Raw genomic sequence first — 14,899 nt, 5'->3', positions numbered from 1 at the left:
GGCGAAGGGTTTTGACGACTAAGAGTCCTAATAACTCTTTAATATATTAGACTGTAACAATATGAACATTACGAGGCCTTTTAAAATCAATTGGATGTTTTCTAAAATAAGCAGCAGGGTGTCTTTAATTTCCTCTTCCACCTGTTGTCGACCTTTTATTTGTTTACAGTCGGGTTGTTTGTTGTAAGGGGAAATAATATTGCCAAATACATTCTGCACAATAGCTGTTCTTTTAGCCTAAAAAGAGACTAGATCTGGTGATTCCGATCTGAAAGGTTTTCTGTTCATTCAGCTTCTCTGTAAATTGGCAATTTTTATCACATCCTTGTCAACAGGGAGCATCGTGGGTAATCTATAGCTTCAAAAAATCCAAGTTTGTCAATCCTTGGACGACTCATGACTCCTAAGACGACTTGGAAAACATGCGCCACCAACAGTGCTATAAAACCCCTAAAAATTTAAAGAATCCAGTATTTTCTGCATTTTTGTCGAATTGAATTTGTTGTTTATCTTTTCTGCTTTTCCCCAAATGTTTCTGAACCGAACGGCTGCCTGTATGTGTGAAGGCTGACATGATTACATATTGGAACAGAAATGTTCAGATGGTGATGGTGGAGGGGGGGAGAAGAGCACAAATTGAATGCTCTGTGGGCATTTACCGAATACCTTTCCTGCAACACTTTTGATTTTCTTTTCTCCAAGCATCACTACTGGCAAAGCTATGTCACAATGAAGAGCATCTATGCCTGCTAGTAACAGTACTGTCAGTCATGGTGTATTAGTGTAATCATCTTTTTGTTATAATCGTGATTTGACTATTTTGTATCTTTCTTCAGACGTTACGCTCACTGTATTGTTTAACTAACACTATGAATATCCTTTTTTTTTTTTTTTACCTCCACAGGTAACGCTACCTTAATCTCCCTACAAGCCTAGCTTTTTGTAATTAATGCTGATAGCATGTCTGTGCATCATATACTGAAAACTAAGATTAGAATGGCTACAGTTATATATATTTTTTTTGCCTATTTACAAAATGTATTTGAACTACTAGATCAGGGGTTAAGTACATGTTGCTCATCGGTATTCAGAAATCAAGCTGTGCTTTTATCCAAGCCAATGTTGTGACTCTTTAGTTTAAGAATTAAGAACTATTGTCACTTTTTGAAAAAGCCAATAAATTCCTGTAAAAACACCTCTGTTGTAGTCGCATTATTCACCACTTGGTTATACTTGCTTTTATTTAGAACAGGAGTCTTGGTTTTCTTTTAATTCTAAATAGTTATTAAGGAAATATGTGATTTTTGCAGTTTTAACAAAGTGGTTGGTATTGCAAGTGAAAGTGGGGTTTAAAAGGTTTGCATTACATTCTGATCATGTATTTTGTTGGTATCTACAGTAGAATTTTTAAACACTGGACAGAATTAAAATATTGTATGAATTTGGCACAGAATGTATTTGCAGTGCTTTTAAAGTCAGTATATAAAGCCACAAACTCTGCAATTCCAACCATAAAATGAAGGAAACAAGGCTTCTGACAGCTATCCAGTTTCAGTTCACACAGGGTTTTAGAACTAGTGTCAAAATATCTTCAGAAAAACACAGAAGTCCAGATGCCTCTGATCTAACCCTGTTTGCACAGGCGTACACAAATTCAAACTCAACAGTGTACTTATCAGGGTTAAATAGTGATGTAGTGATCATATCTTAATATTTCTGAAGATGTTTTTAACAATTAAATAAAAAAAAACTGCAAAAACTAAATTTGTATTTGAATAGGAAAATCTGTGAAACCCTTTTAAATGACTCTTAAAAAAAAAAATCTGACTTTATTTTTGATATAGAAAAAGATACAAAGTGGTCTACTTACCCACTGGACTTAACTGATAGAATACATGTAGTAAAAATGATCATCCTACCAAGTCTGCTTTATTTCAATCCCTCTCAATCAATATACATCCGAAATAATTCAGAGTGGGATAAGCTGTTAGCGAGGTTTATTTGGGATGGAGGGAGGGCAACAGTTAGGTATTCATCACTGCAATTGCAAAAAAACAGGGGGGGCATGGCCTTCTTTAATCTGAAAATGTATTTCTATGCAGCTCAACTGCGTTACTTGTGTTGCTGGTGTGATCCTGGATATTTTGCCAGATGGTAAGAGACTGAGACAAGCTTCCCTGGATACAATAATCAGACACTCATGGCAGAGGACACTATACCTACAGATTTAATAGAGTTATTTGACCCAATTGCTCCATTCACAAAGGAAATTTGGTATAATGTAGCAAGACAAAGTTGAAGAAAGGAAGAAAAATATTAAGATGGGTAACCAAAGACTTCAGGCAAGGAAGGCATGACCCAACATTTAAATATTGGCTTACAGCCTTTTGTAATTTATTTAATTACTGGGAAATGAGGAGTTTTCAATATCTTAAAGACAAATTCGGACTTGATAATAGAAAATTCTTTCAATACCTACAACTAAGAGAATATCACAATAAAGAAATCAAAGATGGAAGTGATCCTAATGCGGTTCTGGAAACATTGTGTGGTGCATATCAATATAAAACTCAAAAAGATTATCTCACAGCTATACAGTAGCCTGTAATGTAAAAAAAAAAATACAACTCTGTATACCAAAGTGGGATAAAGAAACAATGGTCACAATTTCAAATGAAGAATGGTATAAAATCTGTGAGATGTCTCAGACTTCTATAAATTCACCAAAATGGAGGGAATTTAACTGGAAAATTTTTATTTGATTCTTTATCACGCCATCTATTAAAAGTAAACATTTGTCCACCCAACAAATGTGTTGGAGGCAACGTGGCACTGCTGATGCCAACCATGCACGTTTTCTGGAAATGCATTGAGATAAAACCTTTCTGGCCTTCTATCTAGGGATGCATGATATTGGGATTTTGGCCGATATCCGATATTTTGAAACTCATGTAGCCGATAACGATACCGATGTTAAAGCTGGACAAAAATAAGTAGTCATTGAAAATAGCAGTTTTGTTATCCATTTCTGACACTTTAAAAAATAATATACTCAAATATATTTTCATATGCTGATATCAAATTGATTTTTAAAAACGCGGTATCGATCTATTTTACTTTCAAAATCTCGTGAAATTTCATCGTTCTGTTACAAACTCTCGTGATATTTTGCAAATTCTTGTGAGATTTTGTTAGTAAAATAGTTTGATACATATAAAAATTTTGTGAATTTTCGGGCGATTTCGTAGCATAACGATGACATATAGCAATATTTCATTAGTAAAAAAGATTGATATGGTGTTTTTAAATGGCAATATGTCAGCATATGAAGATATAGTGATATTTTTAATGTATCAATATTTTTTCCCTCGTCTTTAGAAGTTTTTAAGTCTGTAAAAAAGAAGTTTTTGAGGAAGAAGTAGTATTTATTTATTTATTTTTTTTAGACTTTAGAAACTCAGAAGCTGATCAAATATCGGGTTAAATATCAGTGGGGTGGCCGATGTCCCATATTCAGTTTTAAGGCCGATACCAATAGGGGGCCGATTATATCGTGCATCCCTACTTCTATCCACCTCACTCTGTGCAAAGTACTGTTGTATTCTGTTCCATTTACTGTTACCAAAATGTATCTTGGCCTTAAGTCTAATGTGAATAAAGGTGATCAGTATTTGGTTAAGATATTACTGTCAGCGGGGAGGAAAGCCATAACAAGAAGATGGCTCAGACCTGAGCCACCCAACCATACTCAGTGGATGAACATTGTGGAGGAAATATTCACTATGGAAAGAATTACTTTCATTTTCAGATTAAAAAAGCCCAATTTAAAGAAAGATGGATAACATATAAATTAGCCTCGAAAACTGTCTGACTTTTGGAACACGACAACCGGTTGCTGTGTTCCCTTTGTTTTGGTTCTGTACCTTGCCGATGCTCAGAGGGCTGGATTCTTTTATTGTCAAAAACAAAGATAAACGTTGGGGGGAAAAAAGATACAAAGTTTAGTTTTATTGAAATGTTATATTTTACATTCCTGTGGACTGGACTGCAGCTCTAGTATTTTATTCTTGGGGATTTTTCAGTTTTAACTTATCAGTGCCCAATTTTGTTTCTTGGCAGATACTTAAGTTATAAAACATCTACAGACCATCAATAGAAGCTTTTTATCTATTTCACACATAATTATTTTTCCCCTTTCCATTGGTATGCATTAAGGATAATCAGATAAAAGAAATAAGCTCTAAAATCAACTTATTGTAACTCTTGTTTAGTAAATAAATGTTTATCCAAGGGTAACGTCTCAAAAGTAATTTTAATTATAAGATAACCCAGCGTGTAACAATGTGATGTGAACAAAATGTACAATCCATTAATCTACAAAGGGTTTGTAATACATATGGCTCAAATTTTACATCTTGGAAAAAGTCTTCAGATGTTTTTCACATTTTTAATCTTCAGCAGCTCTCCATCTGCTTGGTCAAAACCTCATGAATCTGCAAATCGCAACAAAGTCCCCGAAGTTGTAGGTATGCTGAAAAGAGAGAAACCGTAAACAGTTAGAAAATCAGTTAAACCTTCTCCGAACAATCTTAAAAGATTCCAGAGAGAAAGGACAGATGGGTTATTTTAGCTTGGTATTAAACATTTTACTAAATCCGCAACTATTGTCAATTGGTTTGAAAGAAAAAAAGACTAAATATTACCTTTCTACTAACTCTGCCCCAACAATGTCATGGACATGGTACTTGATAGGAAATTTCACTTGTGAGGTGGTGCGTCGCTCCTCTAAGTCGGCTTGTAACATTTCATTATATTTGGACTTCTTCACCATTCCAAGCACCGCTTTACGGCCTGAGAGGAAAAGGTGTCAGACAATGCAAAGCAAACCGCTAAGGGCAGATATGCTGGTGAAAATTCAGGTCACAGTCATTCCAAAAAAGTAAAAAAATAAATAAATAAATAAAATCCACTGGACTTTGTTTCCAAGTTTGAAGTCGTTTTGCTACCCATACAGGAAGCTTTTTCAATTCAAAATGCCTTAAATAGCGTTGAGTTTGAGGCTTTATAGAGTGGACCAACAAAAAAGCCTTGTTTTGGCTTAGAAGGCTTTGGCTTCGTTTTTGATCCATTCTATAAAGCCTTGAACTCTATGCTATTTCTGACATTCTGAATTGTATAAGGTTCCTGGATGGGAAGCGAAACATCTTCAAACCTGGAAACAAAGTCCAGTGGATTGTTTTTTTTTTACTTTTTGGGAACTCTAAGGGCAGACGATGCAGAAATCAGATAAATATATAATGGGGGTCTAATAATTATATTAGGACCAACCTTTAATGAAATACTTTGTGAATTTGCCAGAGTTGGGAATAGCAAGCCACCAGCTGCCAGCATCCCTCACAGTCAGGACTCCCGACTTCATCAGTTGCCTTTATGGTGAGAAAATAATCCAATAATCTCTGAGAATTTAATGACAACTAAAAATATTCATTTTTTATTTCTTTTTAAGAATCTAAATAAATAAAACTCAGTATATCCCAGTATTCTTCGTACGTTATCTCAGAATCTGTGAAAAGAAACTCTCTCATCATCTTGTCTTTGCTGAAGCTCAGATCCGTGCAGGAGGAAACCACTTTCTCCAAGAACTTCTCAACGGTTGTCTGCGTTACTTCCCCCTCTTGGCCAGCCAGCACTTTGGCCTTGTAGTCTGACGCAAAAACCAGCCCAAACGCTTCGGTGTCAAACCCAAGCTGGAAGATCAGCAGCTCCCCACTCTCCTGGAGTTTATTCTGTTCAGCAAGGTCAGGGCTTCAATCGGAAATGTGCATTGCAAAATATTTCACATCAAACAATTCTTTTCAATATTCTGAAGCTTTTATCATGTTATTCTTAAACACATATACACTTTTCTAAGCTCCAAATTTGTTTTCTAAAATCTTTTTGCAACTGAATATTCCCATTGTGGGACAATAAAGCTGCTATTCTATTTAGGCACCATTTTATTTCAGTTTTTTAGCTGTAGTTTGGCAAAATGTGCACTGATTAAAAAGCTGGCTCACCACTTCTTTATCCACCAGGGTCTTGTCATTGTGGATGCTGTAAAGCTGGTGCTTCAGTACAATAGGAGGAAGGGTATCGTTAAAGAGCTTCCTAGGAAACAATGTCATGAGGTACTGCAGCGTAGACTTCACGTCAGCTGGTCCTTTTAGGTGAAATATGGGAAAAACATTTATACAGGTGCAGTTTGTTTTATCCATTTTTGTTTTTACAAAGGGCTTTTAAGGACACTCACCATTTCCTTCATTAACAGCCCCGAACTTTTCTGTTCCATTTCTCCTTTTCTTCACTTTGAAAGTGTCGGAAATCAGAGCGCGTTTTCTATTCATTCCCAGATACGCCAACTTTCATCCAAATCACATTCGCAGACCCTGCTTAGCGGCTCCTTACTTTACCAGACCTGATGTATGTGTTTGGAAAGAATGTTTTTCATAAATCCTGTCAAATTAGCAGCAGGTTTTCTTTTTTTAGCCCAGCTACCAATGTTAGCGCGTCTAATATAAGAGCAAACGTTTTCCTCAAAGGCCTAAAACAGTTACCTTGTAAATGCTGTAAAGATTTAACCCTCTTTTTGAAAACGAATAAATCAAAAAACCCTTTACTTCCTTATAAATTCATTCTTTCAAAGAAAAAATAACGATTTTTTTTAAACGCTCTTCTTCTTCTTCTTTTTTTATTATGGCGGATCACAAGCAACTTTAAGCCGCATACGGCCACCTACTGTACATGAGTCTGTAGCAACATTACTTTACATCAAATTCCTTTTTTTAATTTTTTTTTTTATTTTGTATTCTGTAGATACAAAAATAATGCTTTCCTTAATCTGTAAACATCCTTTATATTTTCTTAATTTCCCAATATTCCTTTAAGGCTCCATTCTTGGCCTGTCCTTCCCACCATCCTTTTCTATTTCAATGTTCTTAAGCTTTACAGTTAATCAGTATATTTTCTACATTTTCTTTTTCTTCACATCTTTCAAAATAATCATTATTTTTCCTCCCTATTAAATATAAATTTTCATTTAAATAGGTTTGATCCACTCTTAATCTGATAATTATTACTTCTTCCCTTCTGACACTGATTTTTGTACCTTATACAATCATCTTCCTTTCTTATCTTTGTTCCACGTCTTTTGCCATTTTCCTTCCCCTTTCTCAAAAGGAATTGTAATTGTTATTGTTCCCTCTAAAGCCCTTTTTTCTCATTTTAAACCCTCTCGTACGCCGTTTCTATTTGGGTAAAATGTCGCGGCTGCCACTTAATGGACTGGTGTGGAACAGCAACCGGAAATTGCGTACCGTTTGTTTGTAGCATTTAAAGCTAGCCAGCAGAACCGCTTCCGGACCAGTGTTTTATAAATAAGTACGTTAATGTAGCTTTCTATAAAGAACAGATAAGTAGTGTTTCGTTTGTACTTTGATTTAAAGGTATGTTTCCATTAATTTTCTTATTTTGACTTGTTTAAAACATCCAGTATATATTATACAGTGTAGACAATCTTTAGCTAACGCAACATTTTAATCAAGCAGATGAAAACATGTATTGGCAGATTAAAAGTTGCTGAACTGTCTGCAGCTTAATAAATGGTAATTTTTAAACACAATATCGACCGATGATCGAAGCTTTAAATGTATGAGCAATAGCCTTAAAAGGTGTGTTCTTTAATCACGCTAATTATTGCTGATTCGGTTCTGTGTTTTTGTTTGTTTTAAAAAAATCCAATCTTTCTACCTGTAAACCACATAAAACAACGCAAAGGCAATCAAGACAAAACTGAAATTTAACTACTATAATTTCACACAAATGTGCACATTTCTGTTCTATATTATATTAAGTTTCTTCTGCAATACCTCACTGTATGAATCTATTTTCATTTTAAATGTCTAATTTTTTTTTGCTTTCTTTAACCTGTTTATGTACGTTGAAGGGTTAATTTTATACAGCTTATTGGGGTAATATTTATGGCCTTCATTTAGGACATTCAATGTGTTTTTATTTAATTTATGGTTTGTATTGCAATGTAGTTTTAGATAATTTGTTGCTCACAATTCTTGGATTTCCTTTTCTTTGAGAAACATCTGGAAACTAAAACACATTTCCAAGTATTTTTTTATGTAAACAATTGAATGCATGACTGGTATCTCTCATAGATCAAGCTCTTTTCTGCATTAGGAATGGACCAGCGCAGATCCCGTAGTCCGCTTACCAACTCCCACCACCACTACCCATCACACAGACGGGAAGGAGATAACAGAAGAATAAACCACCGTGACAATGCACATTTCAGACACACAAATCACCACAGGCACCAGATGGGCGCAACTCCAGATCAAACCCCGCTCCGGTCCCAGACTTTAAGCACAAAGAAGGAACACTATGAGAGAGACTTTCCATTGTACAAGCAGCCAGTGGAAGTGGGGTGTTTCTCCCTGGACTCTCAGCGTAGGTTTTTCAATGACAACAGGCAGATGAGATACTATGTGGAACCTGACAGAAATCCCAATTTTGATCTAAGGGATGGTTATAGGGAGCGTTATGTAAAGAGGGATGAAAATGTGAAGGAGAAGCTGGACCATATCCTGCGGTGGATAGTAGCCAATAAGTCAAAGCTGAAAAAAACCTCATGGTGAGTTTTTGGTCAAGAATATGTAAAATAAAAGTAGAATACTAAACGTCATTACGACCCAACTCTGCTCCAATCAGCCCTTTAGACTTCGACTTTGTGACCTGGAGGGGCCACCTGACCAAGCTGCTCACTACGCCGTACGAGACGAAAGAGGGCTGGATGCTGGCTGTGACCCGATTTAACGGCACGCTCTACATCAGCGAGGTGGAAACCGAAGCTGCTCGCAGAGAACGCCTGAACCGCCCAGAGCGGAACAAAGAGATGATGTACTGGGGATACAAGTTTGAGCAGTACATGTGTGCAGGTAGGTTTGCTTTTTTATTGTTAATACAAACTGATCATTGAGAGTTTTTATCCTCTCAGTGACATAGGCTCTGCTGTTTTTGATGATGTGGATTTCTTATTCTGTTTTAAATCTGAATCTCTCAGTTTCCAGAAAAGACCACAAGCAAGAAAATGAAAAATATTGGTGCTGTGTTCAATGTGCAAATGTACCAATATACAAATGGTATAAATTCACACCATTTAAAGGAGAAGTTCGGTTTTTTACACTTTAAGCCCATTTTCTGTAGTGTCCAGGATGAAATCGAATGAAGGACACCAAAATTTTGACAATTGCTCCTGTCTCTGCTTTTTGGCTCATTTAGAATCCACCCCTGGCTGCTTTAGAATGGCTAGCATAGAGCATGTCCGATAATGTCCTTAAAACAACCTTAAACGTTCTTTTTTTAAAATATGCTACTCACCGGGTCGTCAGCGCTGTTCAATGACGTTCCAAAAAAAGTTTCGTAAAGAAAAAACGTTCCTGTAGTGTTTTATTTAGCATTTTGTAAATCCCATTGAGTTCTGTAGGAATAGTCAATTTTCCGCTGCCACCGGAAACGGAAATGGAGCCTGTTTACACAGTTGTAGTCTTTTCGCTTCACTCTGTGTACTCCGACGTCGAGAATCAAGAATCCACCTTTCGTATTCCATTTTCAGAGTTTTTTAAAGTGTTTAACAGAGACGTTAGCACCTCGACGTCGGAGTACACAGAGTGAAGCGAAAAGACTACAACTGTGTAAACAGGCCCCATTTCCGTTTCCGGTGGCAGCGGAAAATTGACTATTCCTACAGAACTCAATGGGATTTACAAAATGCTAAATAAAACACTACAGGAACGTTTTTTCTTTACGAAACTTTTTTTGGAACGTCATTGAACAGCGCTGACGACCCGGTGAGTAGCATATTTTAAAAAAAGAACGTTTAAGGTTGTTTTAAGGACATTATCGGACATGCTCTATGCTAGCCATTCTAAAGCAGCCAGGGGTTGATTCTAAATGAGCCAAAAAGCAGAGACAGGACCAATTGTCAAAATTTTGGTGTCCTTCATTCGATTTCATCCTGGACACTACAGAAAATGGGCTTAAAGTGTAAAAAACCGAACTTCTCCTTTAATAAACATATATAATAAAAAAGACATACAAAAAAGATCAAAAAATATTAGATAGATTCAGCAACTAGTGCAAAATATTATTGGGCATAACATGCTTATTCTAAAAAAACGCTTTTTACAGTCTTTTAGATTTGGTGGGATTTGCTTAAAGCTACAGTGTGTAATTTTCAGCGACATCTAGCGGTCAGACTACAGACCGCAGCAACATGAACATCTCCCCCCCACCGCTTCTCCCCCCCAACAGTACGGCGAGCGTTACGGGACAAAATGTCTTCCACGACGTCCACATCACCTACCCTCTCAAGTGATGAGGTTTGTTTACATAGATAATTTTACAGATAGTATTTCATTAGTCTGTGTAGGGTATAGATTTCATGTAGACTTAAGATAATAAATATACCCGTTATTTTTTCTACATCGTTGTGACGTCTTGGTGAGCTGCTTTGCATGGTGATATAAACAGACGAAGTAATTGTAGTCATTAGTTTAACAGCGAGATTGTGTTCGCTGGAAGAATATATATCCCCCGTTTACAGAGTCCAAGTCATTTTGGTGGCACGGGGGTTACAACGCGAGGGAGAGGGAGAGGACGAGGGCGAAGGCAGGGAGGCCGTGCAGCTAGGGCCAGGCGAGAGAGGGGAGCCAGCGGGGTGAGAGCAGAGGAGGAAAGGCTTGAAGATCTCCAAAGGAGCCGGAGAGAAGTAACCGAGGTATATATCCAGAAAATTATTTTACAGAAAATTACTGAATCATTACCTGTGAAACGTCAGGGACGTTGCTGAATAAGTATACTGGAGAGTAACAGCATCATCACGCAGCATGTTATTGTTTTAGACAGGTCTGAGCATCCTGTACTCCAAAAACTGCAGTGATATTAGACAATTGTGTGTGTAGGATTAATTACCTGTCCAAGAGAAAACTGGCAACTTGAGCGTCACTTTGAAAACCTTTTTCCTCCATCAGTGACTTCCATCGTGTAAATGCCGTGCCAATGTTGATCCGTGTTTTTTGCCGTTTCTTGTCACGCTTGCGTTTATTCTCGTCGTGTTTCCGCTTCTTAGATGACGGGGGTTCGGTGTCCGCCGCTTTTCGTTGTGATACAGAGTAGGCATGATCCTCCATTCGTCTGATGTTTGGCCACACAGTGCCAAACAGTTTGCAAAGTCACTCACGCCTGCCGCCTTGTTCACCTTTCTTGTTACTGAGGCGCAGTATACCTGCTTCTTCTTCTTCTTTGGTTTCAGGCAGACTAAACGCTTCTCAGGCATAATACTGCCATCTACTGTTCAGTACCGTCTCAGTTAATCTCTCTCAACTTGCCGTAGTTATTTTTGAGCGTCATGGGAGATCTCGCAATCGCTAGTTTGTTGCCTCTGCGCTGCCGTAGCGCAAAGATGTCAGCCTCCATGGCTGCGAGACCCGCTCCTATGTAATTATAAATAACGAATTCTAAGGCAACGCAAATATTATGGTTAAAAGGCTGAGCTCATAGGTGATGATAAATAACATAGTTATGTATAATATATTAAATTTCTGACTTTATATGCCTGTAATTATTACACACTGTAGCTTTAATTATAAAATGGTAAAATGGCGACAACAGTAAAATTTCTCAGGAAAAAGCAGCTAATATCCCGATGTCAGTTTCACTAATAAAACATTTGGGGACAGATTAACAAGATAATGTCACCGTATGTTTGAAAGATAGAATACAAGTAAAATTTGACTTATTTAAATAGGCAGGAGGAAAGCAATATTATACAGTAGGTAAAAAGATAAGGTATATTACAACATTTATAACGGTCAATGAAAAAAATAATCCGTTAGGGACCAGTTGTAATGGAAACAAGAGCCTGCTGAAGGTTCCTAGGTCCACGCTGAATGTGTAATAACTGGCTCTTGGGAATTCACATGCTATTTTGGTTGTGTATATAATACAAAAGGTTTGTTCTTTAATGGCAGCTTATTTCTTTAACTAGAAGATGAGTCTGCTTTGGAGCTGCTGCAGCAGAAGCACAGTTCCCTATACTAAGATAATACTAAGAATTACAAGGAAACCCACAACCTAAGAGCTCTAGTATTACAAAGGATAGGTTAAAAAATAGGCAGTTCAAAAATATCATGTTTCTAACCATGCAAATATTTTAAATCAAACACAAAGAAATGTATATATACGCTAAAATGAATTTATTATATAAAACATAGGGAAAGCAAGTGTATTAAGATTAAGGAACCTATATCTAAATACATTTTTTGTGGTGTATATGTTCTCATAACATTGACAAAGTTGGATATAATAAACAATGTTTGTTTGTTTTGTGTTTTTAAGAACCTGAATCTCTGAGAAAAATGAAAAGCTGAGAGAAAACATCTGTAATTTTTACAAGGAGACCTTGTGAACTGCCAGTAAAGTGATTATCGTTTACCTGCAGATAACCCAAAGAGTGCGCCTGACCCGGGCGGAGTGGTCAACACCAATGAAGCCTTCTGCACCGTGGTCCAAACCCGGCTCACGGATCACAAACTTCTGTTCTCTGGAGAGGTGGATTGTCGAGTCAGAGATCCTGATGCTCCAGCTGCTCCTGCTTGTTACGTGGAGCTGAAGACCTCTGCAGAGATCTGCACTCCTAAACAGCAAAGCAACTTCCACAGGTTGTAATTATATCACCAGTCTTTACTTGATGTGTCTACATACTTGCTCATCATGCACTTTATTTTTTCCGGTTGGTGTGTCAGGTTTAAGCTGTTAAAATGGTGGGCTCAGTCTTTTCTCCCTGGAGTCCCACGGGTGGTTGCAGGCTTCAGGGATCAGGATGGGATCGTAGTTTCCGTGGAGACTTTCCAAATCTCCAAGATTTCCCAGCTCATCAAGGTACAAAAAGCTTTAAAAAACTTTTTCCTCATCATAAGAGGAGTTAAATCCAGCAGCTGGTTTGAGATCTCACAGTGTTATCTTTGTTTTTTAGAATGAATATAACTGCTGGAAGCCAACAGTGTGCATGAACTTCTGCTGTGATTTCCTGTCTTTTCTAAAGCGGGAAGTGACAGAGGACAGTCCTCGGTGAGTTAAGATGAAAAGCTACTCTGTTTTTTTTTTTTTTCACCAAATAGACAGATATTAAAGATGATGCAAAATCTGTAGAAAAATCAGCCCTTAAAGTAGCAAACATAGTCTGCTCCAGAGCTGCAGATCTGCAGACACAAACGATCAGAAGAATTCTTGATGGTAGGTGTAATGCAGAGCGTGCAGGGGTGGGTAATCTGCACTACATCGTTTCAGGTGTTACTGATAATTAATCCACCCATTAAAAAAATCACTGGATTTTGATTTAGAAGAGCACTACAGTCAGTGGGGGGGATGTGGAAAGGAGCCAGCTGTGGTGACTCCTTGAGGAGGTTCGGGCATCTGTTTCAGATACCTCCTGGTCACCTCCCTCAGGAGGTGTTCTAGGCATGTCCAATTGGGAGGAGGCCTAATGGAAGGCCCGGGACACGTTGGAGGGACCATGTCTCTGAGCTGGCCTGGTGTTGCCTCGGGGTCCCCCCAGAACAGCTGGAGGAAGTGTGTGTGGATCAGGAAGTCTGGGCATCTCTGCTTAGACTGCTGCCTCCGTGACCCGGCCCTGAATAAAGCAGATGGATGGACTGACGGACTGACTGACTGATGGACTACAGTCAGCACAACTTGGTTTGGTCTGATGATTATGAACTATCTCTTTTCCAGCATCGTGTACCTGTTTTCCTGGGAGCCGCACAAAGATGTGACCTATTCAGTCCACCGGGACTCTCCGTTTTCCTTCCTGCCTGACTGGTACATTAAGGAAATGACTGAATCTACATAGTATCACCATCAGCACTAACGGCACTCACAGTCATCCTCATCCAGGATTCCTGCATTCTGGGAAATTATTGAATTAAATTATTTCCTAGAGATAGACGTTGGCCGGCTGTTGCTTTTCTTTCTTTATCTAATATTGCAGGTTTTATCTTGTATCAGTATCGGCCGATACGAGCTTGTATTTGCTGATTTATTCATGTATTCAGCAGCCATGCCTTGAGATCGTGTTTAGTGCATGTATTGCCCTTTCCTTCCATTTGCCATTCGCATCAAAGATCTGTTGCTAATAATACTGTGGCTGAAGCAATAGTTTATGAATGCCTGCCTTCATACAACAAAATTAAGCTACGCTTCAACTAACAATAAAAAAACTGAGTAATAATACAAGAAAAAATACTTCACTCACAATCATAGTTTTCAAATATAATGTTGTGCACAGCTTTTTTTAAAACTAAGATATGATGTAAATAACTCTAAAATAACAGTGTTCCACATTCTAACTCCAGCAAATGAAATATGTCTCATTTGGATTTCCTTTTTAACTTTCTGTAAAGTGAATTTACATTTATCCCTAAAATTATATTTACTCTGCAATAAAAAAAATGAATACAATCTGGTACTGATTTATTTTTTTTGCTTTGTACATTTATTGCATTATTCTATATCTTATAAATATTTTTTCATATTTGAATTCTGGTTCTTTTTTGTTGCAACACAGCATTTTTTAAGGTATTTTTGTCATTTGTTCCCCTTTATTCCACATGGTATTTTAAATAAGTGTGTATCAGGGAGAAATGTATTGAATACAAACCTTTAAAATTAAGCATGTCTTTTTTTTATTTAAAATTGCTTCTGAATTTGACATTTTTCCTTTTCCATATTCTATTTGTCAGCTTAGTTTTCTATCATTACTTCTTCCCAAAACTTTTGTTTCCCAAACTCTTTT

The 14,899-nt window shown here is 37.3% G+C and overlaps 2 protein-coding genes across 5 annotated transcripts; one reads left to right on the top strand and one right to left on the bottom strand.

Annotated features, from left to right (window-relative positions):
* Positions 1-4,293: 4,293 nt before the first annotated feature.
* Positions 4,294-6,741, bottom strand: LOC119798361 (serine/threonine-protein kinase 19-like). Its single transcript, XM_038307788.1, has 7 exons — positions 6,594-6,741; positions 6,290-6,457; positions 6,057-6,199; positions 5,551-5,786; positions 5,329-5,426; positions 4,704-4,851; positions 4,294-4,531 (listed from the first exon to the last, which is right to left on the bottom strand). The coding sequence occupies exons 2-7, from the start codon at positions 6,381-6,383 to the stop codon at positions 4,486-4,488; spliced, it is 765 nt and encodes a 254-aa protein (XP_038163716.1). The 5' UTR covers positions 6,384-6,457; positions 6,594-6,741; the 3' UTR covers positions 4,294-4,485.
* Positions 6,742-7,332: 591 nt separating this feature from the next.
* dxo (decapping exoribonuclease) lies at positions 7,333-14,556 on the top strand. 4 transcript variants are annotated; one of them, XM_038307784.1, is made up of 7 exons: positions 7,333-7,481; positions 8,227-8,680; positions 8,758-8,984; positions 12,548-12,767; positions 12,852-12,987; positions 13,082-13,176; positions 13,840-14,556. In XM_038307784.1, the coding sequence occupies exons 2-7, from the start codon at positions 8,229-8,231 to the stop codon at positions 13,955-13,957; spliced, it is 1,248 nt and encodes a 415-aa protein (XP_038163712.1). In that variant the 5' UTR covers positions 7,333-7,481; positions 8,227-8,228; the 3' UTR covers positions 13,958-14,556. The 4 variants fall into 4 exon arrangements, with proteins under 4 accessions (XP_038163712.1, XP_038163713.1, XP_038163714.1 ...); XM_038307785.1 differs by having other exon boundaries at positions 7,340-7,481; positions 8,205-8,680; XM_038307786.1 differs by having other exon boundaries at positions 7,341-7,416.
* Positions 14,557-14,899: the final 343 nt, after the last annotated feature.

The sequence above is a fragment of the Cyprinodon tularosa genome, unplaced genomic scaffold (assembly GCF_016077235.1).
Source record: "Cyprinodon tularosa strain WSP-4 unplaced genomic scaffold, ASM1607723v1 ctg62, whole genome shotgun sequence".
NCBI classification, from domain to species: Eukaryota; Metazoa; Chordata; class Actinopteri; order Cyprinodontiformes; family Cyprinodontidae; genus Cyprinodon; species Cyprinodon tularosa.
The sequence above is the reverse complement of the archived record's forward strand: the minus strand, read 5'-3'. Positions and strand labels throughout refer to the sequence as shown.